The 26,751-nt window shown below is 62.1% G+C and overlaps 1 protein-coding gene and 1 long non-coding RNA gene across 11 annotated transcripts in view; one reads left to right on the top strand and one right to left on the bottom strand.

Annotated features, from left to right (window-relative positions):
- The window catches only part of SLC12A7 (solute carrier family 12 member 7), a 72,131-nt gene that overhangs the window by 23,643 nt on the left and 21,737 nt on the right, over nt 1-26,751 (bottom strand). For 2 of the 10 annotated variants that reach the window (XM_081280720.1, XM_081280721.1), the window contains exons 2-5: nt 5,091-5,185; nt 4,535-4,657; nt 1,922-2,068; nt 824-878 (exon numbers count right to left, since the gene is read on the bottom strand). In XM_081280720.1, the coding sequence (XP_081136846.1) occupies nt 824-878; nt 1,922-2,068; nt 4,535-4,657; nt 5,091-5,185 (420 nt within the window). Of the gene's footprint in view, nt 1-823; nt 879-1,921; nt 2,069-3,726; nt 3,867-4,534; nt 4,658-5,090; nt 5,186-9,711; nt 9,865-14,382; nt 14,786-22,422; nt 22,627-22,665; nt 22,702-26,751 lie in introns of those variants that run through there. The other 8 variants (XM_081280717.1, XM_081280719.1, XM_081280724.1 and 5 more) reach the window with 8 other exon arrangements.
- On the top strand, nt 22,706-25,135 carry LOC308642172. Its single transcript, XR_014020492.1, has 3 exons — nt 22,706-23,270; nt 23,865-24,009; nt 25,047-25,135. It is a non-coding gene; the product is annotated as an uncharacterized lncRNA (long non-coding RNA).

Raw genomic sequence — 26,751 nt, 5'->3', positions numbered from 1 at the left:
GGGCCGCGGGTGGTCACGACCCGGGCTATGAACTGACGTGCTGGTTAATTATCACGCGTGTGTCTACTAGCACGTCATCGTTCCCTTATTCATCTGGAGGGGGCATTCCGCTGCCCCTCTAGCTGGGACCAACCTTCTTAGGACGCAGGTCCCAGGCTGCAGGCCTTCCAGACCCCGTTCTGCTCCCTGCAGGGGTAACTACATGGTGACGCAGGGACAAGTGAACAGGTGGGACTCCACGGGCTCAAGTGACAAAGAGAAGCAAGAAGGAACAGGACCAGGCCAGTCCACACACAGGCGTCCCCACACCCTGGGCTGGGCCACCTCGCCTGCTTAGTACTACTGCATGCTAAAGAACATGGTCCACGGCAAGTTAAAACTCAGAACCAAAAAGGCCTTGGGCCCATGGTGAGCACCTGCCTCTGTCCAGAGAGCAGAGGCCGAGTCCAGCACCTTCCAAGCCCGCTCCAGCAAGCAGCCAAGACAGCAGCACATACAGACGCAGCAACACACCTGCCCCGGCCTGGGCAGGGCACTACAGGCCAGCCACTGCCCGCACACAGGGCAGCATGGCTTCCAGGAGAGCCCAGGCTGCCTCCTGGACACAAAACGCCATCCTCAGTCACAGAGGACAGCAGGCAGGTAGAGGTGTGTCTGCCCTGGGGCCCACGTTGTGCAATCCCTGAGCAGCACAATGCCCAGGCCACCCTCCGTCGAAGGGTTAAGGTCCAAGTCACCATCACCATGAAGCAGACAGGACTCGACCTCCACGTGCACGTGGCTCAGGTACCACACTGGTAAGGTAAGGTAAGGCGCCCCTTACCTGGGACCACACCGTTGGTAGCGATGGCACTCATGGAGATGGCGGTCAGCATCGTCTGTAGAGAGACAGGCAGCCTGGGAGGACAACTCCAAGCTGCCCCAGGCACGGACCCTGGGCTGCCTGGGGCCCAGCCACTCACTCCTGGGCTCCTCATCTCAGAGGAGCCCAGGAGTGACCAGGATCAAGAGGCGCAGGCCTGGCCACTGCCTTCTCCTGCCCACCACAAAGCTTCACCTCGCACCCGCAGGCAAACCCTGGATTGGGACACTGCCCAGCCCTAAAGGCAGGGTCCATCTAGGTGTTCACCTCCTCTAGGGACCCAGACAGGGGTCCACCTATGCCTACTCATGGGCACAAGGATACTCCTCTAGGTGTGTACCCAGCAGGATACAGGTGGCCCCATCTAGTGCCCACTTCCCCGGGGGCATCATGGTGTCCAGTTAGCCAGGGAGGGCCCTGCCTCCAGCTACCCACCCCTGCTCAGGAGAGCCTGTCTCTGGGCACCAGGAGTGACCAGCTGGGACAGACAGCAAGGTCTGGGGCAGGGGGAGGGTAAAGAAGACTCCTGCTCGGCTGTGCTGCGGAGTCCTTCCCAGAGAGGGCACCCCCAGGTCACCCCGTGACTAGAGCAGCTCTTCCTCACCAGAGCAGGGGAGAGGAGCTGGGCTGGGGGGCTGGGCACCCAGAGGACCAACCGGACCAGGCAGCCGCAGTGGCAGAGAAGCCAGCACAGGGAGGCAGAAGCCCTGGCGCCCCACGTCTGGCCTGAAGGGGTTACGAGCCTGGGTCCTGGTCCCTCCAACGGGGACCTGGAAGTGCCTGAGGCCTTCTGAACTGGACAGCAACCTTGCAAACCACAGGCCCTGCTGATGGGGACAGGCCCGTGGCATCCCGGCGACACTGGCACGTGACACGGGGGTGGGGGCTGTCAGCTCCCCACAGTGTGCCAGGCAAGGCTCCGTGGGACAATGGCCAGCTTCTCCAAGGACCTCCCTCCCCTGGACAGAGCCCCAGCCGGACGCACAGGGACCCAGCGCCACAGAGGCTCCCGCGGGCAAGGACACCACCCCCAGGCCTCCAGGGAGACCGGCCACTCACGCAGGTGCAGCACAGGGAGACGATGAGGAAGGACTCCAGCACACCGGCCGCGCCCACAATCCACGTCAGGCGCAGGAAGAGGATGACGCCCAGGATGTTCTGCAGGCAGGGCAGGTAGACGCCGATGAAGGTGCCCATGCGTGGGGCCTGCAAGAGAGCACTGCTGTCCAGGGAGCCCACCCAGGGGGACTCGTGGTCATGGGGTGGCGGCCATGGGGTGGAAGGGAGCCCCAGGCCCTGGGGGTCCTGGGTGCAAGGGAAGCTCTGGTCTGAGAGTAGGAGCCTAGTTCTGAGCCCCGGGATGACCCGGCAGTGAGGCCCCCGCTGGGCTGGGCAGCTGCACACAAGGAAGCCGGGCCAGGGCAGAGCTGGCCCACACCTCCCGCCACAGGCCTGGGTGACAGCATTTGTGGTACAGGTGACAGAGGTGGTTTTGCTCTGAGCTCTGCAAGTCAAGTGGGCAGAGACAGGCGTTGGGATTCTCAGCTGGGAAAAAGCAAGAACAGTGTAAAATGCCCCAGACACAAGGCCACGGCCGACCCCAGGAAGGCTGACCCAAGGTGTGGATGGCCCACGGACCCTGGACACAGAGCAGCCCTCCAGGCAGAGCCATGCTGGGACAGCTCCAGGTCCTAGCATCCTGGAGCTCGTCCTGTGGCCAGCGCCGGGACCCACGTCCTCTAGAAGAGCACTTTACTCCTGAAAGGCCGCTTGCAGAGGTCCATTGACCAGTCACAGCTCAGGAGATGGACATGCTGAGAAGGTGCCCAGACCTATGGTCCTGGCTGGAAGCCAGTGTCCACCTCTAATAAGCAGTGTGCTCGGCGGGGGGGCCAGGCAAGCCCCAGACCCTCCATCCCGGGACCTCACCGGTCCCCTGAGCAGGATGACCACCTCAGGACACAGGGGCTCTGCAGAGAAGCACAGGTGGCCCTATCCTGGCATCGACTGAAACTTAGCCCAGGGACCAGCACCACATCCTCAAGGGCACTGCAGCCAGAGCTGGGTGCCTGGGTGGGATGGGGATGTCCTAGGGCCTGACCTGGGCATTCTGTACACAAGTCCACCAACTAGACACTGGCCGGAGAGCTGGGTGGGAGGAGGCTGCAGGCTGCGGGCTGCGGGCCGGAGTGTTCAGACCAGGCCCCACACGCTGCACGGGGCAAGGTGTCCCCGACACAGGTTCCAGTAGACAGGATGGGGTCAGACCCATCTGTCTGCACCAAGCAGGCCTGCGTCCTGAGGCCACTTGTGTGTCACAAGGCAGTGCCAGGGCAGGGACGGAACCCAGAACACGTTCAGGCCCCAGTCCCCACCATGACTCCTTCCCCCATGCAAAGTCTGTGCCCGGCAGTGGGGCAGGCCCCCGCAGGGGACCTCAAGAGATGTGGTCCAGAGGCTTCTGAGGACTGCCCCTGTGCCTGCCCCCAGGGGTCACGTGGCCAGGTCCCCACAGCCCATTGGTCCCACATCTCAGAATTGCGGTGCTGGTTCTGCTGTGTTTTATGTTAAGAGGAAGGAAGGCGGACGTCCGGCACTTCGTAAAGGCCTGACTTCCCAGGGCTATGGAGGCCAAGGTCAGGCTGGACGCTCACGGGGGAGGTGTTCAGGATGTGACTGGGGAGGGCCTCCGGCTGTTGGACACCCTAGGGCCTTGGCCGTCACCCCCACAGGGGGACCACCGGGATGGAAGCACCCAGCTCCTGCCTCAGCAGCCCTCCTGGCACCACAGACCCCACCCTCCACAGGAAACCGGGCCTTGGTGGGTTGAGAGCGAGGTGGAAAAGTACCACCAGTGGACACACCTCCTCCCGGCCCGACTGGGGGAGCCTGTGCCGACCCGGGACGCTGGCTTCTGAGGAGCCTGGGGCTCCTGACCGGTCAAGCCCTCATGTCCTCGGGAGGTGGGCCTGCTCCAAAGGCTCTTTGTTGCATCTGTTTGCAAGAAGCTGAGGGAAGGGACGCACGGACACCTGCGAGGATCTGGGCCTCTGCCCCAGTCTGCGGCCTTCCCGGGGGCCAACCAGCGTCCCTGCTGAGGCACCGTCCTGGGGTCAGGGACCTTTCCTCCTGTGGCTCCCATATCGAAAGACCAGACCCCCCTGGAGCCGTCCCCCACGAGAGCCCTCCCTGGGGCTCCACTCTTCCTTAGGAGGGATTCCTAGGGAGAAAGCTTCAAGCAATGCATCCTGGGAAAAGGCCAAGAGGCTGGGGCAGTGGCTGAGGGGGAACGGTGAGGGCGGAGGGCGAAGGGCAGGGAGCAGGGGGCAGAGGGCAGAGGATGGGGGCGGAGGGCAGGGGGCAGAGGATGGGGGCGGAGGGCAGCCCTGAAGGACCCTGGGCAGAGGGGAAGAAGGCCGCTCCCCTCTGGGTTGCAGTCTGGACAGACTCAGGTGGGAGGCACCACCTGACCACACCCAGGTGTGGCCCACGTTCTAGGTGTTGGCTGAGGCCCGAGGGGAGCCAAGGTGACAGGCACCTCGGGAAAGAAAGGCTGATCTGCCATGACACTGAACGCGACACTGAGCGCATCCTGACTAGACACTGCCAGGGCTGCCTGTGGCCAGCGGTCAGCATGGGCGGGGACAAGGCGGCAGGGCAGCGTGGCAGTACCTTGGCCTCCCTCCGCCGGCTGTCCTCGTCCTCCTCGTGCTCCACCACGCCCTGGCTCAGGTTGGTGTAGTTGGCCAGCTTGTTCAGCAGGGAGGACACCATGGGGTTGCTGTCCATCTCCTCCTGTGAGGCGGGAAGTGCCAGGCACAGGCACGTGAGTCAGGTCCTCCGACACCCCAGGCCAGCAGGCCCCTCCGCCCACCGCTGGTGCCGAGCCACAGGCTGCAAGGAGCCAGAGAGGCCCTGGTGGCCTGCCCAGCAGGCTTGAGTCGGGTCAGCACAGAGTAGGGCCAGGGGACCCACACCCACGGGGGGGGCCAGGGCCCTCGAGATGGTCTGGGCTCAGGGCTCAAAGGCTCCCAGAGGGCCAGCGGCCCAGACCAGGGCCCCTGGCATCTGTGTGCATGAGGAGTGAAGAGGCCCGGGCAGGGCTGCCCAGCTTCTGCCCACCAGCGTGAAGAGGGGGATGGCCCTGGCCTTGGACCCGCACCCATCGCCAGCCTGGGGCTGCTTTACTTTCCTGGGTGAAAGGCACTGCCCTGAGCACCTAAGTTACCTCAAAAAGCGCCATGTTCTTCCCTTCCAAGTGACTCTCTCTCTCCAGCTCCACGCTGCTGAGGAAAGGACTGCTCTCCCGGGGGTTCCCATCTCCTGCAGGAAAGGTCGGCGTCCCTCAGGGCCAAGGGCAGCGCGGGCGATAGTGCACTCTCCTTCTGGCCGCACGTCCACATCCCGAGGTCCCCAGGAGGCTCCCCCAAACAACTGGTTTCAGGCCCTCACCCCAGCGTGGTCACATGGCCGTGCGTCCCCAGCCTCAAGGGTCTCCCGTCTGACCCTGGGTCAGTACATCGGAGCTGCTTTCCTGGCCCTCGCTGCTGGCCCACTGCCCTCCCTGGGGTGGGGGGCTCCTGGCGAGTTCCAGGACTCCTGGTAGGCCTTGACCCCACGCTCCGAAGCTGGGGGAGGCTGGACCTCTCACCCCCAGCAGAAACTGGATGGTCAGGACCTCTGGTCACCAGACTGCAGGTGCCGGGAGCCTGAGGTCACAGGCATCCTCAGACCAGAGCTGTGAGCCTTCAGGGGTCCTCATGGTGGGACGCGGACACCAGGACCAGACCCTCTCTGCCTCTGACCTCCAACCCCGCAGGCGGTGTCACCAGCCCTGTCCACCCCTGGGGGCTCCTGAACAGCACACGCAGGACTCCTGGGAGGGGACGCAGGACTCCTGGATTACCACACTCCAGCCACAAGAAACCAGGGCAACTGTCCCCAGGCCATGCCGCGCCCTGCCCAGGACAAACCCCAGTGGCCCAGATGGTGAGAGGGGATCCCGGGCACCCGCTCCCTCCTGGGGTCCGTGGAGTGCGAGACTCCCCATCCCCGGGGACAAGCACAAGCCTGGCTGCCAGGTGCTCCTCCAGCCCGAGAACTGCCTCGGGTCCCCTCACACAAGATGGGACCCAGACCACGCGATGACCTCAGGGACCGCCCCTGCCGGGCACACTGTGACCACTTAGGAAACTGGCCGGACTGGACCATGGGAGGGGCTGGGCAGCACTCCTCCCTGCGTCCACCCTGTGCCTGGCGGGAAGGTGCAGGGAGGCAGCGGGAGCTGCCGGGGTGGCCCTGAACAGGCAGGGGTGGGAGACCAGGAGCAGGTTCAGCAACAGAAGGGGACGCCCCGGGGAGGCTACGCCAGGGCCCAGGACCCTGCAGGTGCCCACAGAGGCACCCACAGGGAAGGCAGGAGGCTCTGGCTCACCCTGGCAGGCGGGTCCCCAGCTGCCCCGCCTCAGCCAGCAGCTGCCTCCCCACCAAGCCCAGAGCTCATGCCTGGAGGGGCTCAGACCCAACTGGGACTCTCCAGGGAAGGCCCAGCAGCAGGCCCTGATATCAGCCCGACCTCTGGGGACTCGGTCACGTCACAGTCCTGGAAGAAAGGGGCCACACATTGGGGACCCAACTCCAGGGGCTGCCATGACCCACTGGAAGGCCCTGGGCACTGCAGGAGGCCTCTTTCGCCCCCTCTGTTTAGGGACAGGGGCCTGCGGTGGGGCACACAAGGTCACGAGGGGTGTCCCGCTGTACACTAGAGGTCCTGGGCAGCGCGGTCTAGCGGTGCACAGAGGAAGTGCATCTCGAAGCTGACAGACCAAAGGTGGCGCCCCCTGGGAGCCCTAGGAAGAGACTCCGGCCTCAGAAAACAAAGACAAAGGGTGCAGGGGGCACCCCGAGGTGAACCACAACTGCAGGGCAGGTCAGCACCTGGCCCGTGCTCACAGGCCACCCATTCCTGCAGAGCGAGCTGAGGCCAGGCTGCACAAGGCAGCAACCCCTGCAAGGGTATCTGCTTGTTGGGCCCCCACACAGCCCTCAGCTGGACCTGGTCATGAGGTGCCTCTGTGCTTTTCTGACACACTGGGGACAGACATTTTAAAAACCAGAATCCCACCTGCAGGTGGCCAACCGTCAGTGACTCCTGCTCCTGCGCTATAGCCGCAGGGCACACCCATCAGTTTTCTTCTTGGTTTGATAGCAGCTTTGAGTTTCAGATCCCCTAGATCCTGGCAGATTATACTGGCCTTACAGTGATTCTGTTTGTTCAGAGCACAGCTTGTCACCAGGGACCCCCACGGACCTGACCCTGCGGACCTGGCCCACCCTGATGTGTCCAGGCCCACCTTGGCCTTTGTGGCTCAGGAGAGGCCAGACAGAGGCCCCAAGCCCCAGATGTGAATGATCAAGGCCCTCAGGGCCCAGGCCTCCAAAGCACACAAAGCAACCAGTCCTGAATTTGACACCAAGCCACTCCTAGGCCCAGAAATGTGGCACCTGGTCACATGTCCCAAACACAGGCGGAGCAGGGGAAACCTTGGCAGGGCCAGCATGCCACTGACCAGAGGCCCCACCGGGTATCACCGGGCACCCGCTGCCCTGGGCACCCCAGGCTCCCCTCATCCCTGCCCCAGGGCCCTCAGGATGGCAGGTGAGAACAGGAGGGTAGGTCCTCTGCCAAGAGCTGCCGGCTGGGGCGGGGCCATAGCCACGCAGGGCCTGCCTGTGATCTAACCAGGTGCCGCATGAGGACCCTGCAGGACCTGTGGAGGCACCTCCCACTGAGCCCAGCCCCAGGTCACCCCAGGACCTGCACACTCTGCCCATTCTTCCTGGACTGGCCCAATGGGGACCTCAGGCACAGCTCCAGCCCCAGGACCTCCAGGGAGGTGGGCTACGCCTCACGCCACAGACGAGAACTGAGAACGGGGCTGGTCCTGTGCCAGAGTGAGTGGAAAGTGAGAGAGAACAGGTCTGCAGACCCACACGTGCACACACACATGCACACATACACAGGCACACGTGCACACACATGTGCACATACATGCACACACACAAATGCATGCATGCACTTCCATGCATGCCTGTGAGCATGTCCAGGGCTCTGCAGCGTGCTTCCCCCAGATGTGCTTCTCCACAGGGACTGCCACAGAGTGGACACCAACCCAGGCCTTGTCTACGCAGCCACAGACCAGGAACAAGATGCATCAGGTGGGCATGCTTCAGTCGGACACATGGTAGCAGGGCCAGGCCCAAGGGGAGCCAGGCTGGTGGAGCCAGGGCCAGGGGGACTCAGGAGCGAGGACAGCAGGGCAGGGTGGACACACTCTGGAGGGACACTGGCCTTCCTGCCAGGCCACCTGACCCCACGTGTGATCCACCTCCACAGAAGCCCGCAGCACCAGCAGAGATGCCCTCTGCACAGTCCCTGACCACAGCTCTCGGGCAGCTCCCAGCTGCAGCTGCCACGTGCATGACCCAGATGTGGGGCCAGGACATCCACAGAGGACACGCACGCACACGCACACACACATGCGTGCTCTGAAACAAAGGCAACTCTGGGAGAAAGATGCTGGACATGCAGAGCCTGGGTGCAGCACCCTTGCTGCAGGTGTGCCCCTCCACCTGACACCCCCGAAGGTCCCCAGGACCAGCTGCAGGGACGTGGCTGCCTTCCTCTGGGGAGCAAGCCTCCTCACTCGGCCTGGCTCCCCTCCACCAGGCCAGCTCTATTCTGCACGAGCAGCAGAACCAGGCCTTTCAAGCTGCGCCACCCCGGCTGTCATCCAGGGAGAAGCGTCTTTGAAACGGCATTCATGTCTCATGTGCTCAGAGGGGACCCCAAGAGGTCAGGACCCAAGCAGGGGTGAGGGGTATTGCACCCTGAACACAGACCAACCCCGGCTGGCGGCCCAGATGTGACCTTACAGTCCCCAGTTCCTTGTGCACAGAGCGGGGGTGAGCCACACCACGATGACCTCGTGTGTTGCCAAGGGCGGAGGAGGTCTGAGCTAGCTCTCAGGGCACTGTGGGTAACTGGGCCAGCTTCCACTGTCCAGGGAGCTCAGACCAGAGTGAGCTGGCCATGACGCCACGGCACACGTCAGAGCGACAGAGGTTTTCCACCTCTACACGTGTGCACAGTGCACGTGACCACACACGTGTATGTACAGCTGCCTAACCCGTCGCTGGAGCCAGGCGTGCAGGAGCGACCTGGGCTCAGCTCCCGGAGCCCCTGTGCAGGTAGCCCTGGAGGAGGGGATTCCAGCACTCGTGCAGGACATGCGCCCCAAGCCTGAGGACGTGTGTGGAGCGGGGCAGAGGCAGTCCAGAGGCTGGTGCAGCCCACGATGGTCTCCCACCTCCACCCATCAGAGTTAAGAGGTGCACTGACAGGGAGTTCCCCAAGGTGCATACGAGGGGCACAGGGCAGGGGTCCTCCTCGCCTGAGGGACCTGCGAGATGGGGCTCCTCCTGCACAACACCAGCCATTCCACACTGAGTGGCAGAAGCAGAACCCTCCAAGGCCCCAAGGACAATGAGAGGCTGGGCATGGACAGTCCACTATACCTCCTGACGGGTAGGTGACAGGGTAGGGGACACAACTGACATCCCCATCAGCTTCAGTTGGTCCCCAGAGGCTCCTGATCTGCCACCCAGGGAAGAGGAGGCGTCCTTGGGAGTGTTCTGGCCAGGGACGATACCTGATTCTGACCACAAGCAAGAATCAAGCAAATCCAAACCAAGGGACGTCAGCAAGACCCAAGCCAGCCAGGCACACAGCTGGAAAGACAGGCAGAGTCCCGCAGTGGGCGGCCTTACCAGGCAGTGGGCAGCCTTACCAGGCAGCAGGGAGACCTCTGCTGTGCCCATCCCTGGGTCAGGCGCCGACACTCTGGAAATTCTCTTTGGTCCTGCTTGTTTCTGGGGACTGCACCCGGGCTTGGTGTGTGCTGGGCCAGCTCTCTGCCACCAAGCTACCTCCCCAGCCTGCTCTAGACATAGAGAAAACGTACTGTCCTAGGAATGTTCTCTGCCGCCCTCTCCCCAGGTCAGGGAGAAGCGTGGGCGTGGCGGAGACAGGAGGAGAGAAGGGGCAGGAGGGACCGAGAGCCAACACAGGACAGCGTCAAGGGGAACCCGGGCACTGGGAGGTGGAACTCTGTGCTCCTGCAACTCTTCTCAGAACCAGGCCTAAAGGAGATGCCTGCTGTCGGCCGTGGGGCTCAGTGAGCAGTTCAGGGACCTGCAGGCAGCGACCCGCTGGACCACAGCACACCTGGGAGGACTCGTGGGGCGAGCGCTGAGCCCACTGTCCCCATGAAGGGATGGACACAGGGCCTGAGGTTCTCACTGTTGGAGCCAAACCCAGCTCACACCCTTAGACCAAGTCACCAGCTGGCTGGGCTCAGGTTCCTGCCTCCCAGAAGGAGGTGGAAGGGTAGGTGGTCTGTAGTCTGTCCCTGCTCTGTCTTCCACCCCAGCTCTGGGTCAGGGCCACCACTGGCCTCTCTGAAGGGCAAAACAGCCTGCCTGTGGCTGGGTTCTCAGCATGCCACTGAGACTTGTGAGACACTGCTGACCTAGACCACGAGCCACTCGGGCACACACTGCTGCGGGCGTGTGATCCAAGGACACCACCCTTCCTGGGGCCGGGGCTCCTGGGCAGTACCACACAGCGTACTGGGCACAGAGCCTCCTGCAGGGCTCAGACTCAGCCCCCGCCTGACACCTCACTTCCAAGGTGCACAGTACGAGGCTGAAGCACAGGAGCGTGATCAAGCGGGGTGAGCGCTGGTCATTATCTACTTTAGAGAATGACCATGAAGGCTGACCTTACAAGTCCAGGCCAGGGCCAGCCCACAGGGCGCTGCGCGGCGGGCAGGAGGCTCTCTTGAAACAGCACGGTGCAGAAGACGGGAACAGAGCCTCAGAACGACAAACATCGGAATTGGGTAAATCCCTCCAATCTGGGGCAACCCCTGAACACACTGCGTTTGCACCAACCCTGAGCACGCTCTTGCCCAAGTCCTGAGCCACGACCCACAGCATTCAGCCTGAAAAGAAGGTATTCGAGTCGGGCACGGGGCCACATGTCCTCCAGCTATCAGGCTGTGAGAGGCGGCCAGTCCCAGCCAGCCCTGGCAACTCTGCAAGACCTGCCTCACAAGAGCTAAGAGGGCTGGGTGTGGGTTAGCACGAGAGCACTTGACTCACAGGTGCAAGGCCCTGGGCTCGGGCCTCAGTGCCCAAGAAGGGAAAAAGCAAAACCAATCCCCTTCCTTTTTATAAAAAAAAAAGTATCCACTCAGTCACCACAAGCTCGGGTCCTAGGCAGAAAGGAAATACCCACTCCAGAGGCATCTGGGAGACCCGGACAGCAGGTGGACCCAAAGCCCAGGAGGAACACAGCCGCCCCACTCTGCCAGAGTCAAGAGAAAAAAACCCAGATACGTCGACCTGGGGCACCTGGGGATTCACCTGCGTTTCCACAGACGGACACAAGTCCCCTGGCCTGATCCGCATCACTGGGCGCCACACTGCCAGGCAGCATGAAGGGCCGCTGGGCTAGGGGTGAATCTGCTCACCTGCAGTAGCCTCAGTGTCCCCTTCGCCATTGGTCAGCACGTTTGCGACAAATGGAGGCACCAGAGGACCAGCATGAACAGAGGAGAGCTGGTGCACAGCCGCCAGGAGCGGGGCTGGGGACCTGCTGTGTGCTCTGGGGTGGGCCCCAGGACAGGGCACTCTGCCAGGGTGGCCTCTGCCCACTGAATGACGCAGAGGGATGGCATGCCAAGAGACAGTGGGTGACCGGATGGAGTGTCCTTGACCAAGCACTTCAACTGACACCACTGCCAGCCAGGTAAGCAGCACCTGGACGCTGGCTGTCTCCAGGCAGGCTTGAGGACCAGCCCTGCTGGCCAGGTCACTCTGTGAGGACAGGCTGGTATCCATGGGGGTTGGGAGCTCAAGCATGGTGCTGCTGGGAAGTCGCAGGACTGAGCACAACAGCCCCAAACTCATCCCCACGTCCTACCCAGATAGCGAACCCCCCTGGCACAATCCTCCCACACAGGCAACCCCAAGTTCCCCGTCAGAGGCAATGACCAGCCACCCACCCACCATTCTCAGGGACCCCACCTGAGAGGCACCAAGAGAAAGTCGCAACCACGTGACCCCCACCAGACGGAGGTGCAGGGTGCTGGGTTCCCAGGCTGTGCACCAGGACGGGGTGCACCGTGGGTCACCCTGTCCCTCCTGCCTTGCACTGTGACTGTGCCAGCTGCTCCGTCACTGAGAAATGTGACAAGCAGGGTTTTAAAACAGGATGAACAAAGGAGAGCCGGAACACTGCAGGACAGGGAGGCCACCTGGACAGGGTGGGTCCTGCCAGAGTCCCCAGGGCCACCAGGCTGCAACCAAAGGTACCAGCCAGGGGACTTCCCTTCGGGGGCCAGTGTGGAGCCATTTCACCGAGGTGCGTACATCTGTCAAGCCGCTCTGGCTTGTCGCTGCCCCAGGGCCGGCACCTGCAGTGCCAGCACCGGGCAGATCCTGAGGAGCAGCCGTGAGCCTCCGATGGCCCCTGCAGCCTGGTTGGAGTAGCACAGGAAGGCAGCCGGGAGTCAGCCATGCTTCGACACAGCCCCTCTGCCCCGCTCACTTCTCACCATCTGCCTGTCGGCCTGCACAGCCACATCCTGCAATCAGTCCTTGTGTGTGTACACCAGGGAGTGAACCCCAGGTGCTCACCACTGAGCCACATCCCCAGCCCTTTCTATATTTTATTTTGAGTCAGGGTCTAAGTCTCTTAGGGCCTCAGACTTGAGATCCTCCTGCCTCAGCCTCCAGAGTCACTGGGATTACTGGGCAGTTTGTCTCTTTAAAGCCCTTAAAAGGCAGACTGAGTGCTCTTAACAGCTCCTGCAGAAAGTGGCCCCAAATTCCCTTGGCCACCCCAAGGCCCAGCCTGAGTCCTTGGCAGCTGGAGTCGGCCCCCACCCCCTGCCGCATCACCCCACCCCCTTCCACCCAGCACCCAACAGTGGGAACCAGCTACGACGCTGACCATATCCCTCACAGCCCCGTGCCACTTGCTCAAATAAAGTCAAGGGCTGGGTGGGCGACCACAGGGGCATGAGAGCAGGGCCACTCCACGTGGGGACAACCAGCCGGCCTCTCTGCAGGTGGGCAGGGTCAGCAGCACAAGGTGCAGGGACAGCGTGTGCCCCTCCTCCGAGTCACGCAGGGACCGCTGCAGAGAATCAGACGGCCCTTCAACAGGCCTCTCCAGGTCATCAACAGAGCCCTCACCATGGTCACTGGGAGCCAGGGGAGTCGGATGCCTAGACGTCCTGGGAGACCCTGAAGCACCCCAGGGCACACTGCCTCTGGTCAGCAGGTCCAGCAGAGGCCATGGAGCTGCACAGACAGACCTAATGCTGCTGTGGGAACGCCAGGGGCTGGTCCTCCTGCCTTGAGGCTGCTGGGTGTCTGGGGGCTGGAGCCTCACCTCGTCCTCTGCCACTGCGTCAAGAGAACATCCAGACTGGAAAGCGGACGGTCCTCCTGCACCCACCTGCCCTCAGACGTCCAGCCCAGGCTGACGCCCACACCCTCCAGGACTGGTGCAGGCCCATCCGCAACGTCGTCGTCTGAGGCATGCCCATGGCCTCCCTGTGGAAACCCGCTGGCAGAGACTCACCCTCGCCACCAGAAAGCTGCCTGCCAGGGCGGCCCTGGTCGGACTCCCCACGTACCCCACAGCGGCCTCTGGGGTGTGCGCAGCAGGCAGTGGCCCCTCCAGAGTGAGGCCTCAGGCTGCTGCCCTGAGGGGGCTCTCTTCAGACAGAGGTGGCAGGCCCCCTGGCCAGGGAGGGGCGGCCACTCTTCTAGACACACTGGGTGTGAGCAGACCTCTGAGGTTGACAGGCGCACCCAGCGGGCAGACCCCAGACTCACAGTCCTGCCAAGCCCGACGCAGCCCCGGGGGTCTGCTCTGGGACACCTGCTCAGACCCTCAGTTCCCAGCCATGCAGGCCAGGGAAGGACCCCCAGCCGGCAGGGAGACCCCTTCTTGGGTGACCAGCTGCAGCCTGTCCAGCCTCCTCCCCCATCGCTCCCCCGCTGGGTCCAGGCTTTAGTGCGGGTCTCTCAGGATGGCTGAAGGGAGGGGCAGAGAGCTCTCCAAGACACAGCCAGAAACACAGCCAGAAACACTCCCTGCGGTCAGTGGTGCGGGCTGGCCAAGGATGCCCAGCGCCCCCCGCCCCTTCCTGCCACCAAGTGCGGGCAGGAAGTCTGCCTGGCTGGGCAGCAGTGGAGGCCTGGCCAGGTCACACGGCGGCCTGTCTGGACACAGAGGCTGCAGGCCTGGGGGAGCAGTGGCCAGCAGGACCACACCACAGGGCACCCACAGCAGAAGAGCCCCCCTGGCAACCTCAGGAGCTGCACTCAGCCCCCAAATGCCAGACACAGAAGTCCCACCCACCCCACCCCACCCCCAGCACCTCCGGAAGCCACTTCCTGGTGACAGTGCTCTCAGAAATGTAAGTGCTGGGACAGCGTCTGCAGGCTCCAGGAAACGGGCGATGACGACCTCTCCTTTGTCCCCCAGGCCTGGTACTTCTGCACCCTAAAACCCAGCAACCTGGCCAATCCTGGCCATGAAGCACCCAGGGCGCAGCACAGAGAGTTCTGCCTTCAGCCAGAAGAGCTGAGCAGCTCCAGCCCAGAGTGTGGGGATTCTGACAGTGAGATTCTGGCTGAAACGGCCACACACTTCTGAAGAACAAACAGGAAGTACTGAGGAACAAGAACCACCCCCAGCCCACCAGCCCAGAGGGCCGGTCTGCATCTCGGGCATTCCTGGCCAGCATTCCTTCCTCTAGTGAGGGCCCCGGGAAGGGCCCGCCCAGCTCCCGACCTTGAGCCTGCAGAGAGTGAAGGGTTACCCTCGGAACACCCCTTCTCCGCCGCCCCCCCTGACCCTCCCGATCACCCAGACTCAGACAGGTGCCCAGAGGCCCTGGCCCCCGGGGCACACACACCAGGTCAGCAAATCGGACGGTCACCTCTGCACCTACATGCTCCCCGCAGCCGCGGCCTTCCTGCAAACCTGCTGCCCTGAATGGTACCCAGGCAGCCATCCAGGACTGAGGGGCTCTCAAGCAGAGATGGTGGCTGGGGTGCCCTAGCACCAAGGCCACAATACACCAATATGAGTCCAGCCCCGCAGGGTCTGCCCAAGCAGCAGGCTGGCCCCCACCCTCCTCAGGGACAGGGCAGGCCAGCAGACATCGGCCAGCCAGGCACAGGGGCAAGGCTGAGGCCAGGTGGGCAGGGAAGCCCAAGGATGCTCAGCGGGCTGCACAATGCCAAGTGCCCGCTCTACATACAGAAGTAGAGGACCTCAGAGCCCAGCAAGTGCAGGCAGAGGCCCACGTGTACAGCCACGGACATCATGGAACACACATGCGTGTATGTATGCGTGCTCACACAGTGTCAGACACGACAGTTCCCACTCACCCACGCTCACACACACGGCAGTCCCTGTGCACACACCCTGCACACTCATCCACACACACCCACGCAGGCCCGTGGCTCATGTGCCCTCGTGGTACACACACCTGCAGGGAGCCGCAGACTGTGCTACCAAGAGGCAGGCCCAGGAGGGGCCAAGCCCTGTGAGTGCACAGCCGCATGATTCTGGGACTTTCCATCTAGAGGACATGACCCTTTGAGGGGAAGGCAGCCTCTGGTGACTGCAGCCCTGACACCCCCTCGTCACGCGGCTGGGGCTCGTCCTGGTCCAGCCTCTCTTCCCCAGAGACAAGGATGCGTCAGAGCCGTGGAGGCGCAGAAAGGAAAGGGCCCTGGGATAAAATGGGGGCAAGGTCACACCTGTGCCTCCCCCAGCCCCGCCGGCACCAGCGGGGCCCTCCTGGGGCCAGCTCCCGTTACAGGCCGTCTGGCTGCGGTCAGGACCCTCCACTTATGAAGGAAACCCAAGAGAGGCCTGGCGCAGCCCAGCTCTGCTCCCGACCACACTCGATCCTCCCTGAGAGCCTGCCGACCCGCCGGCGCCAGGGACCTGCAGCCAGAGCCAAGGCACGGGAGGTCACAGCCACCTTCAAGACGGGCCACTCCTGTTGAGGGAAACCAAGGCAGACATTCAGGGCCACTCTGATGTCCTCAAGGACGCAGCAGCCCAAGGTAGACATCCCCTGACAGAAGCTCAGGTGGGGACAAACCCAGGGACAGTGGCCCCAACCCCTCCAGCGTCCCCAGCATGAGGACAGCCCCAGGACACAGGAGCACTGACCAAGCAACAGGCCAGCGTGCATGTGACACCAACGACCCAGCCTCAGGCCAGTTATTCTGGCCACCTGTAAACAGGATGGAGCAGCTGACCCCTTCAGACCCTCCCCAGAGGGCCAGATGAGGGACGTGGCCCTAATGGGGCTCTCCAAGGCGGAGGCAGTAAACGGCCCTCCCTGCTCGCACCATGACACACCAACCCAGACCCACAGCCCTGCACCCATCAGACCTCTGAAGAATCCACCCAGGAGAGGGAAAGCAGGGACCCACCGGAGAGCGCCCCACAGGCACCCCACACCCCCGAGGGCCCCGCACCAGCAGCACAGCCCTCTGGTTCCCTCCTGACATGGGACTCTGACACAGGACCCCTGGACCAGGCTCGGCTCTCCTGGCAGGAGGGACAAAGACCCCCAGCTGTGGACCCACCCAGGTGGACAGCTGGCTGATCTGCAGTCAGACCCCCTTTGCGATCCCTCTGACTCTTTGTGGTCACTCCTAGAGCCTGAGCTCACCACGCCCAGGAACCCCAACCCTGCCCACTGCCTGGACACTGTCCTCTCCTCAAGCCGTCCACTCCAGGCCCACTAGGCTGTTGGCTACAGAGCTCCCTCACCCCAGAGGAGGGTCTCCTTCCTGAGGCCCCAGCCACCAAGGGCTCCTAGCCCAGAGCAGCTGTCACTGCAGAAGGACCACCCCACCCAGCTGCCCTGCGCCCCAGGAGAGCGGTTAATACTTAACCTGAACTTCAAACTTTGCTCTCAGGGCTTAGGCCGCAGGCAGCTTGGCCCTCACACTTCAGCAGGCCTGCCTGCCTGCCAGCAACACAGGACCCCGGATGGCACGCCCGCTGGACCACTCCCTGCTGTTGGGAGGTCACCAGACCCACCACCACCCAACTGACACCCAGCTGTGCTGCAGACAGGAGAACCCCTCCATCCACAGCACCCAAGGACAGGAGCCCCAGGAAAGCCCTCTGACCCAAGGTCACCAGCCCGCCTGTGAGTCCCCACGGCAGGTCCAGCAGGCTGCTCTGTGTCCAATGGGCAGAGGTCCTGATGAGAGCATCTTCACTCCTATCTACCTCCCTGAGCGCCGAGGACAGGGTTCACAGCCCAGGACCCCTGCCAAGGTCTGTGACATTCACTGGCCACAGCAAGGACTTCCCATGACAGCTGCTGCCCAGAGCCCTGGACACAACCTCACCCTTTCTCTGGGCAACCCCTTCTCCAAACGCTGCTGCCGACCACAGGAGGGGACATCTGGGGTCAGCTACCTGAAGAAAACCAGGACCCTCCACTTATGAAACCTCGCAGTACCACCCACAGAGTGATGGACAGCCACATGATCCCCAGTGGCCTCCCAGGGTCCCTTGAGGCTCAGGGGACGTGGGTGTTCACACATGTGTGTGCATGCTAAGTGTGCACACATGCGGCTGGCTGCCCAGCCACGGAGTCCTCAGTGCACACCTAAGGGGCTGGGGACAGCAGCCACCCGCAGGTCTGCCTGGCCCAGCAGCTGCTCACAGCTCAGGGCGCCTCCTCCAAGAGAGGCCTCCTCTCAGGTGGGGGCCCTGCTCTACAGGGGCACCCTGGAACCCCCGTGGTGTCACATGTGCAGAGGCTCCTCCTGGCGGGCTCCGACCTTCTCTCCCTGGGCACCTCAGCGCCAGGGCTGCGGCCTGACACACCCCAGGCCAGGGACTTCACACTCATCTGGGGCTGGAGTCTGCACTTCTGGGAGGCCAGCTGCTCATCCTTGTCACTAAGGGATCCCTGCTCGGGCTCTACATGGCACCTCGCCACCCCCACCCACCTCTCTGCTAGCACCTGGCCCCACCATCCCAGCATTCTGCACTCGCCTCCTTCTCGGCCGCCACCCTGACCCCCACCCCCTCAGGACTCACTCATGACACCTCAGGCCGTATGAGATTCTGCTGTCCCCTAGCGTGGGAAGGGAGACTGCTCACAACTGCACCCCAGACCCATGAGGGACATGGCTTTGGAGAAGGATTTTCCTAGAACCAACAATGGCCAGTGACAAGTGGCCAGCCAGCCCTGAGCCTGCCCCACCCGAAGGGGCGCAGGTATCCATGCAGGACCCTGGGAGGGCCCTTCCCTCTCTGCAGGCACCTGAAACTCCTCCCTTGGGCAGCAAACTCTCCTGGCCATGGAGCTCAGAGGTCGGTTCCTGCACACAGAGACCAGGAGACCTGGGAGAGTTCCCAAGAGGACACCATGGATCCCAGGCCAGGAGGCTCCTCACACTGATGAACGGACCATGGCCAGGCACAAGTTCAGACCTGTGGCAGAGTGTCACCCCCACCCCTGCCCCGCACCAGGGCTGCTTACTGGACAGACAACCTGGCCACAGGGACAGGCAGGGGACAGCATCCAACACACGCATGCTCCTCTCTCTCCTTGGTGTGCACGCACGCACACACATGCATGCCCCTGCCACGCCTTGAGACGCAGTGCCACCGCCTCCTAAGGGCACAGCCTGTTGCCTGGACAGACAGACAGACAGACAGACAGCCAGGAACACAGGGAGTGCCTCCAGGGCCACCTGCTTCAGGGGCCTCCTTTGTTCCCGTGGTTTGGTTTGGTGCTGGGACCCAGCCTTGGCTGTTGGACAAGGGTTTGCAACTGAGCTACACCCCAATCCCTCCTTTGGCTGTGGCAGAACTTGGTGACGGCACGTTGGACCGCCTGTCTGGCCCCATACTCACAGACTGTCTCCCCAGATGCCACCCTCAACCCCAGCTCCAAGGGTTCACAACAGGGTGGTTTGGGGTCCATACCCACCTGCCCCTGCTCAGACCACCTCTGATCTCACTGTGATGCAGTCCTCCTGAGATCAGAGCTGCCACTTCCTGACCCTGCTCAGACCACCTCTGACCTCACTGTGATGCAGTCCTCCTGAGATCAGAGCTGCCACTTCCTGACCCTGCTCAGACCACCTCTGACCTCACTGTGATGCAGTCCTCCTGAGATCAGAGCTGCCACTTCCTGACCCTGCTCAGCAGGACAGGACCTAGACCCCTGTGCTGGGTCCCCTGATCCCCACTTCCCTAACTGGCCAGACAGGCGCAGCCTCTCATCACGGCTGGCAGTACCCCTCCAGGGCAGCACAGGGCATCACCTGCTGCCAGCCTGCCCCCAACAGGACAAAGGTGACTGAGGACTGTGTCAGGAGCAGGGCTCACTTACAGAGGGAGGCAAGAGCCCCGAGGTGACCCACGTGAATTCAACAATGGAGCACAAAACCATGAAAACGGGATCCAGGCAGAAAAGGGATCCAGAAAGAGGAACTGGAACTCCGGGAGAGGAAGACTGAGCTAGGAGGCCAGGCTGGAGACAGAGCCGACCACATAGCAAAGCCTTGCCAAGGGCCAGCATGGAGGCTCCTTTTTGAGGGAGGGCCTGGGGGACACGTTGCCAGGGCCTGGGACCTTCCCGGTCAGTCTCCCCACAATCCCCCACAGCATCCCGAGACCTCAGCGGTGGCACATGCCTGGGGACGGCCAGTCTGTGCAGGCAGCAGGCCCTGGCCCTTCTCTGAGGTCAGAGAGGAAGTCCCCGCCCCAGCACCGTCCTCGCCCTCCTACACGCTGCAACACTCCCACCAGAAGCTAAGACTACTGAGCCTTCTCACTTTCAAGAGAGATCTCACACCAAAATAAAACTCAGGAACATGCTGTCCTGCAGAAGTGCTGATGGGCGGGGGGAGGCCAGAAGGACTTACTACAGGGTGGGACCCGGGAGCAAGGGACCCCAGGCCATGCCAGAGCACAGGAGGGGTGGGCAGAAGCTAAGGATGTGGGAAGTAAAGTATGGGGGTGGACGTCCCTTGTCTGCCCCTTCCCCTCCCCATCAATGTTCATCCGTTTTGAGGAGCAGGTTCCTGTGGGGGAGCCTGGGGGCTCCATTACCAACAGATACCACTCAGGCAAAGGGGACACCACTTTCTTGGCTCTTAGGTGCCAGTGGCAGGCCCCACCTGGGTCCAAGCAGCGGGGAGGCAAGAGTAACGCTTCCACCATGGCTAGCTCTGAGAAATCACCCTGGCCATCATGTCCTAAGGAACAGCAGCTGCCGGAAGCCCCGCAGGGCTGTCCTGCTCCTCCAGCCCTGCGCGTCACAGTGCAAGAGGCCCCGGCTGGCTTGAGTCGGCTCACACAGGACCCTGAGTCCCAATCCCCCACAGCATGGTGCCTCCAAGGTCCACCTTCCCCACCACCACCCCAGGAGGCTGCCAGAGGAGGGAAAGACCTGCGGTGAACACGGATGACTCCCACCATGAGGGGGCTTGACCCTGTCCTGCAAGGACCCCATACCACAGGCTTCTGGAAGGAGGCTGGTCCCAGCTTCGGCAGGACTTGCCCACCAAAAAGAAAAGCATGTGGTCCCTTCCCCTGCTGGCATGGGGCACACCTGAGCACCAACTCTGAGCTGGCAGCCCCTATTTGAAATCAGGACCCAACCAAGCAGATTCAAAGACCACAGCACAGCCACTCCCAGGGGCACAGGCAGCGGAGTTCCAAAAACCTCTCCATGGAAACGCGAAGCGCCCCAAGCCCCAGATGCAAGTCCTACAGGAGCTCCGCCAAATTTCACAAGTCCAGCTCAGACCATAAAAGGGGCATTAACAAGCACACGGGAGGCCCACACTTCCCGCCAGCACCCACGGTGAGCCCTCAGCGGGAACTGAGAGCAGGCAGATGACAGCTGAGCTGAAAAGGGACAAGAACAGGAGCAGTGGGAAATTACCTCCGACTGAAACAAACACACTCAAGTTCTGGAGAGAAGGGAAGGTGGCCTTCCCTAGGCTCCTGGATACCCAGGGAGGGTCACTGAGGCTCTTCTGGGAACCCAGAGTGCAGCCTCAGAGACATGCCAGAGTGAGCTTAGCCTGGACAGAGCATATCCAGGAAAGAGCGGACTCACAGGTTCTGCCTTGACTCTCACCTAGTTTTACACCTCAGCCAGGCAACAGCCCTGACCAGCTCCAGCAAGAAGCATCAACCGCTGTCTGTGCAGAAGAGCCTGGACAGCCAATCCCAGGGAGAGGGCACCAAAGGAGGTGGCAGGACTGACCCTGTGTGCTGGGCCACTTCACAGCGCGTACCCCTATCCGACATCTGCAGGCTCCTGAGGTGTGTCCAGAGGAAGCACCCAAGAGGGGCAGCAAAGCTTCTGAGGCCAAGGAGCTGCAGGACCTGTCACTTGACGGGCCTGCACTCCTCCTCTGCCACCTCTGGAGCAGGGAGCTGAGTCCCCAGCATGATGTCCACACACTGTGCACTGGGTCCTCTCACTTCTAAACAGCCCCAGAAGGAAGGCCCTGGGGCCCCAATTTCCAGAGAGGAGCTGAGACCCACAGATGAAGTAGCTAGCCCAAGGTGACCCACCATCTGCAGCAGGGAAGCCACACTTGGAGCTGGGATGGAGGGAGCTGGGATGGAGGGACCCCATGGGGAGACTTCCAGGCCATCCCCACCCACAGAAAGTGAAAGTGCCAGAGAGCTGGGATTCCAGAACAAAGAGCGAAGGGGGACACTGGGCCAGCGGCCCCCTCCTCAGTCCCCCAAGGACTACTGTCCTTCCTCAGGTGACCCCAGGGGAGGTCTGGCTTGTCCAAGGTCGGGCAGAGGCACAGCTGGGATCCCAGCCGGGACTTATCTGTGGCCCGGGTCCAGGAGTGAGGGAAGGCAAGACAACGGTTAAGAAGCACTCTGGCATGCCACCACCCAGGGGTACGCACCCCTTTCCCACCCACCAGGTGCCACCAGGGGCCTGCACCCACCCCACCCCCCCCCCACACACACACACACACACACCCGCGTTTCCATGGCTACCTCCAACAGCTCTGCCCCTCCTCCCCCGTCCCAGCCAGAGTTGAGAGAGAAAAGTGGCTTCCGGTGCCCCTGGCCCGGGTGCCCACGGGCCAGCCACGCTGGGGAGCCTGGGTCCCGGCCCTGGCAGGCCCTGCGCCGGCCGCCGGGCTTGGGGCGAGGGGATCTGCAGGCAGGGGACACCGGGAAAGGAGCCGAGGGAGAGTGGCGGCCAGGGCGGCAGCCTGCGCCCCGCCTCGGGGTGGGGGCTGCGCGGCCCGGTCACCCCTCCTGCTGGGCCGCCCCGCCAGCCACCGCCCGCCCCAGGCCGCTGAGCGCGGCAGACCGGCGGGAGGCCCGGCCTCCGTCTTTGTCCGGCGGCAGGTGCGGTCGCGCTCACCCGGGCTGGGGCAGTCGGGCTCCGCGCCCTCGGGGACCCCCGGCGCCTCCGCCAGCCCGGCCGCCTCGTCCACGCCGCCGTCGGCGCGCGCCTCCACGGGCACCACCGTGAAGTTGGTGGGCATGGCGCCGCTGCCCTGCGCGCTCCGGCCGGGCGCAGCCGCCGCTCTGCCGCCGGGACTCGGGCGCAGGGGCGGGGTCCGTCCGGCCCGCCCCGCCCCGCCCCGGCCGCACGTGACCTCACCTGCCCGCCCCCGCGGCCCGCGGAAAAGTTTGCCCGCTGCCGCTGCCCGCGCCCGCTGCCCACCCCCACGGGCGGTTCCCCCGCCCGCGCCGCAGGCCACGCCCGCCTCTAGGCCGAGACCCGCGCTGGCGAGACCGACCCCTCCCGCTTCGGACCTGGTCAGGCCCCTGGCCTGGCTCGGGGCCCTCCCAGCCTGCCAGAGCAAGGGATCCTGGGTGAGCCCTGGGGCCGGGGTCCTCTGGAGCTTGCCCCGCCCCCGCGCCCTGTTAAGATACTCCCGAGAGGGATGTGACCGGGACCGCCCCCGTGCCCCAGACTCATTGTGTCTGCGGCGGGAATGCCCTGCGACCCCGCCCTAAGGGACCCTTGCTCCGTGTCCTGGGGATACAGCTTCCTTCATCTCTTCCCGCCTTGATCTAAAGAAGCTCCACGAAAAGGAACCCCGGGCTCCCGACCCCAGGTCACACCACTGGCCTTCCCCTGCCGGCACCTGGTCGATTTTTCAGTGAATGACTGGTGGAGAAGTGGGAACAACCAGATGCCCAACAGTAGAGGATTGGTCTAACATGCCACGTGCTCAGGTGCAAGGAAGCGCCCCAGAGAAGGTTAGGCTGGGTAGCACGAGTGCAGCAGGGTGGCCAGAGGGTGCACTGGGAAGCACCTGTTTAGTGGAGAGCTGTTGGGTGCACCAGAGGCAGCTGCCAAGCTAGCAGCTGTCGGGGGCGTGGGAGTTACAGGGCTCTGCATTGTGTTCTCTCTGATGCCCAAACAATAGAAAACAAACTCAGAAAAGCCGTCTCCAGGGAAAGGCCAGGAGCACCCAGGGTGACAGCCCTTCTGCACCCAGCAGGTCCCCTGCCTAGCACCAGCCTCTGCAGAGGCACAGTGCAGTGGCCTGGGCCACATGCCCATTCCCACTCTCTGTCAGGAGCCCCTGGAGTCCAGTGGGAGTTAGGTGAGGGTCGGCTGGACAGAAAATGGAAAGAACCGTAAGATGCCACTGAAGCTGACTTTGCAAGACTACCTGGTGCTGAGGGCCCTGCAACAGAAGCGCCCCTGAGTCTAAGGTCAGGTCTGCCCTGGGTCACCAGACAAGGGCTCCCTCGTGCAGCACTGACCACCTTCTCCCAGCTACCCAAAGCTATTCTTTTGTTTTTTTCAAAAACAAGAATTTCATGATTTATTATGTATTTTACAAGAACTAGAAAGAAGAGAGAGATTTGAAGTTTCCCAGTAGAGAGAGATGAGAAGTGATTCAGGAGGAGGAAAGGCTAATTGCCCTGATTTATCATCACATGGAATGTTAAAACTGTCCTTGCAACCCATGTGTGCTCAACCATGCAGGTCAGTTTACAATAAAAATGAAGAATAAATGAAAGCAAAAAGGGGTGGACAGACCCTCCCAGCAGGAGGGCTGTGGGGACAGGAGGAGCCTTTGGCTGCCCTGCAAGACCTGGACTCCAACTGAGGAGGCCTGCTGGGGGTGGGAGCCTCCTGCCTAAGGTCAGGTGGTCTCCTGGGGCCCTGTGACAGCCACATCTGCCGCAGCTCAGGGGCCCAGCAGACAGGTGCAGCAGAGGCCCAGCAGGGACAAGGCATCCTGCTCTCTGAAGTTAGTGGACTGTGGACTCTAAAATTCTGGCCTGCGCTCTGCAGAGCTGTCACCAGGGAAACCAGCAGATGAAAAGTGGGCCTCACCAAGGTACTAAGCAGACAGTACTGTCCCCAAGTACCCCAGTGGGGTTGGGGACTATGAAGGTCACCACTGGGACAGGTGATAGAATGTGGGGTTCACTGTACTATCACTGTACATTATGGTGGGTGTAGAATTTTTCCAAGTAGAATAATTGCATAACTCCAGGTAAATGGCCCTTATTTCAGTGTAGCCAGTGACTGGGTCCTGAAAACACTGGTCTCCGGGTGCACCCTGCTCTGCAGGCAGCTCTCCTGGGCCTGCAGGACCCTCACTGGGGCGGATACCTAACCTGCTGCAATTGGGGCCCCGTAGATCCACCTGGCCAGAGGCCTCCAGGTGGGTCCTTGAGTAGGGATCAAATCCCCAAGCCAGAGGCAGGAAGTAGAATCTGGACACAGAGGGCAGATCCCTGCCTGCTGTCCCGGAAGACCTTGTCAGGGCTTTACTTTGCTTTTGAGAAAAGCAAGTAATTCCAAAAGAATGGCCAGGGAGCCTCCTCCCACTAAGCCAGCCCCACTGCCGCCCTCCTTAGCAGGCCCTGGTCAGGCTTTCCCCACCCCGCAGGCCTCTGGCCTTCTCTTCAGTCCTTGTTCACGTCAAGTGATTTAAATTTTTGCACTGAGACTCGTATCACAGCAGGACATTCGTAAATGGGGGCAAATTGAAGGCATCTCATTTCTTTTAGTGTCGGCCACCCAAACACTGTCACCTCTGGTGCTGTTCTTGTCTTTCTGCGTCCTGCAGTGCCAAGGATGGAACCCAGGACCTCAGGCAAGCTAAGCAAATGCTCTACCACTGGGCTACAGCAGTCACTTCTCTCTCTCTCTCTTTCTTTTTTCCCCTAAGTTACTACTTTTGGAATAAGTCCTGGACAAAGGTCTGCTGTCAGCTGGGGAGGCCACACCAGACAGAGTCCAAGGGGCTCACCTGGGTGCAGGGCTGAAGGAAAGGGAGGAATGCCTAAGGCCTGAGACAGGAACTGTGGGACATAGCAAAAGTGCCATCAGGCTCAGAGGGAAGTGCCCAGGAGCCCTTGGAATGCAGGAAACCCCCATGAACCTTTGAAATGCAAAGCAATCATCAGCAAGCAAAGCAGCCCACCTTGTGTCCTTAGCCTGTGCCCCTGGCAGCCCCTGCCCCTGCCTGCCAGAGGGAGGTAGCATGAGGCCGGGGGCAAAAGGGTTGAGAGTTCCAGACCAGCCTCAGCAACTCAGCAAGGCCGTGTTTCAAAGTGAAAAAAGGGCTGGGGGTAGGGTTCACAGTCCCCAGCAATCCAACTACGAAGGACAGTGAGGGCCAGGCACAAAGGCTGGGGAAACTGTGGCCTGTGGGCTCTGCCCAGGCTCACCTTGGCCAGGCCTGAGCCGTGACCCTGTAGACAGGAGCACACCACATGGAGGGTTGCTCCCTCCTCTGTGGGTGCTGCTGTCCCCTGAATGTGCACGTTTTACTTTTCCCCAAAAATGCCTCTTCAGAGATAGCCACATTCTCCCTCCAATGTGTCCCACTGGTGCAGGCTGAAACTCCTTTGTCACGTCATAAATCTCACTTGTCCTAAGTCAGGTTCCCCCCTCTCTGGGAAGGGACACTTTATGCTTTGAATACAGCCCTTGCTGCTCTGCCACTGCAACTTATTATGGCTGGGGGTGGGGAGTGTGGGGGGGGAGACACCGGGCATTGAACCAGGGCCTTGTGCATTCTAGGCAAGCACTCTACCACCTGAGCCACATCCCCAGCTCTGCAGCTTACTTTTAAAATGGACACTTTTCTTTCTCCTCCTCTCTTCCTGTTCCTCCCTAATCTCTCCCCTCCCTAATCTCAGGGGAAACTCATTACCTTTCTTCCCCATCCCAGGCAGAGTTACCTGTCCCTGAGCACACACCCACCATAGGAATGAAGGCATCCAGACTTGGGGATGGCACCAGAAGATTCAGAAATGACTGTCTCCCAAATTAACAAGTGAATTACACTCCAACAGAGAACACAGGAATGTAGCCCTTGAGTCACCCTTTAACTGCCCCCTGGTCCTGCTGATGGGCAGAATGACAGCCTCTGGCACAGGAGTCCCCTGTGTCTCTCTTAGTTTATTGCTAACAAAACAATAAACCATGTCCTTGTTACTGGATTGGCACCAGAGACTAGGACGAAGGTTTCGGCAAGAGTCACACAGGCAGTCAAGGGCCTGAGGCAGTCAAGGGCCTGGGGCAGGCACTGCCGGGCAGCTGAGGCGGGTGCTGTGCTCCCACACCTCATCTCCACCCTTCCACCCCAGCAGGGACCTAGGCTGGGCCCCACCCTTCTCTGGAAGGCTGCCTTCAGGGAGCAGGCCGTTAACACGCCCTGTGCCTCCAGGGTTCCCTGTGGAGAGTTCCTGGAATGGGTGAGATGGG

This window comes from Spermophilus citellus, assembly GCF_964194105.1.
Source record: "Spermophilus citellus genome assembly, chromosome: 1".
NCBI lineage: Eukaryota > Metazoa > Chordata > Mammalia > Rodentia > Sciuridae > Spermophilus > Spermophilus citellus.
Note: the sequence above shows the minus strand (reverse complement) of the source record. Positions and strands in the feature narration are given on the sequence as shown.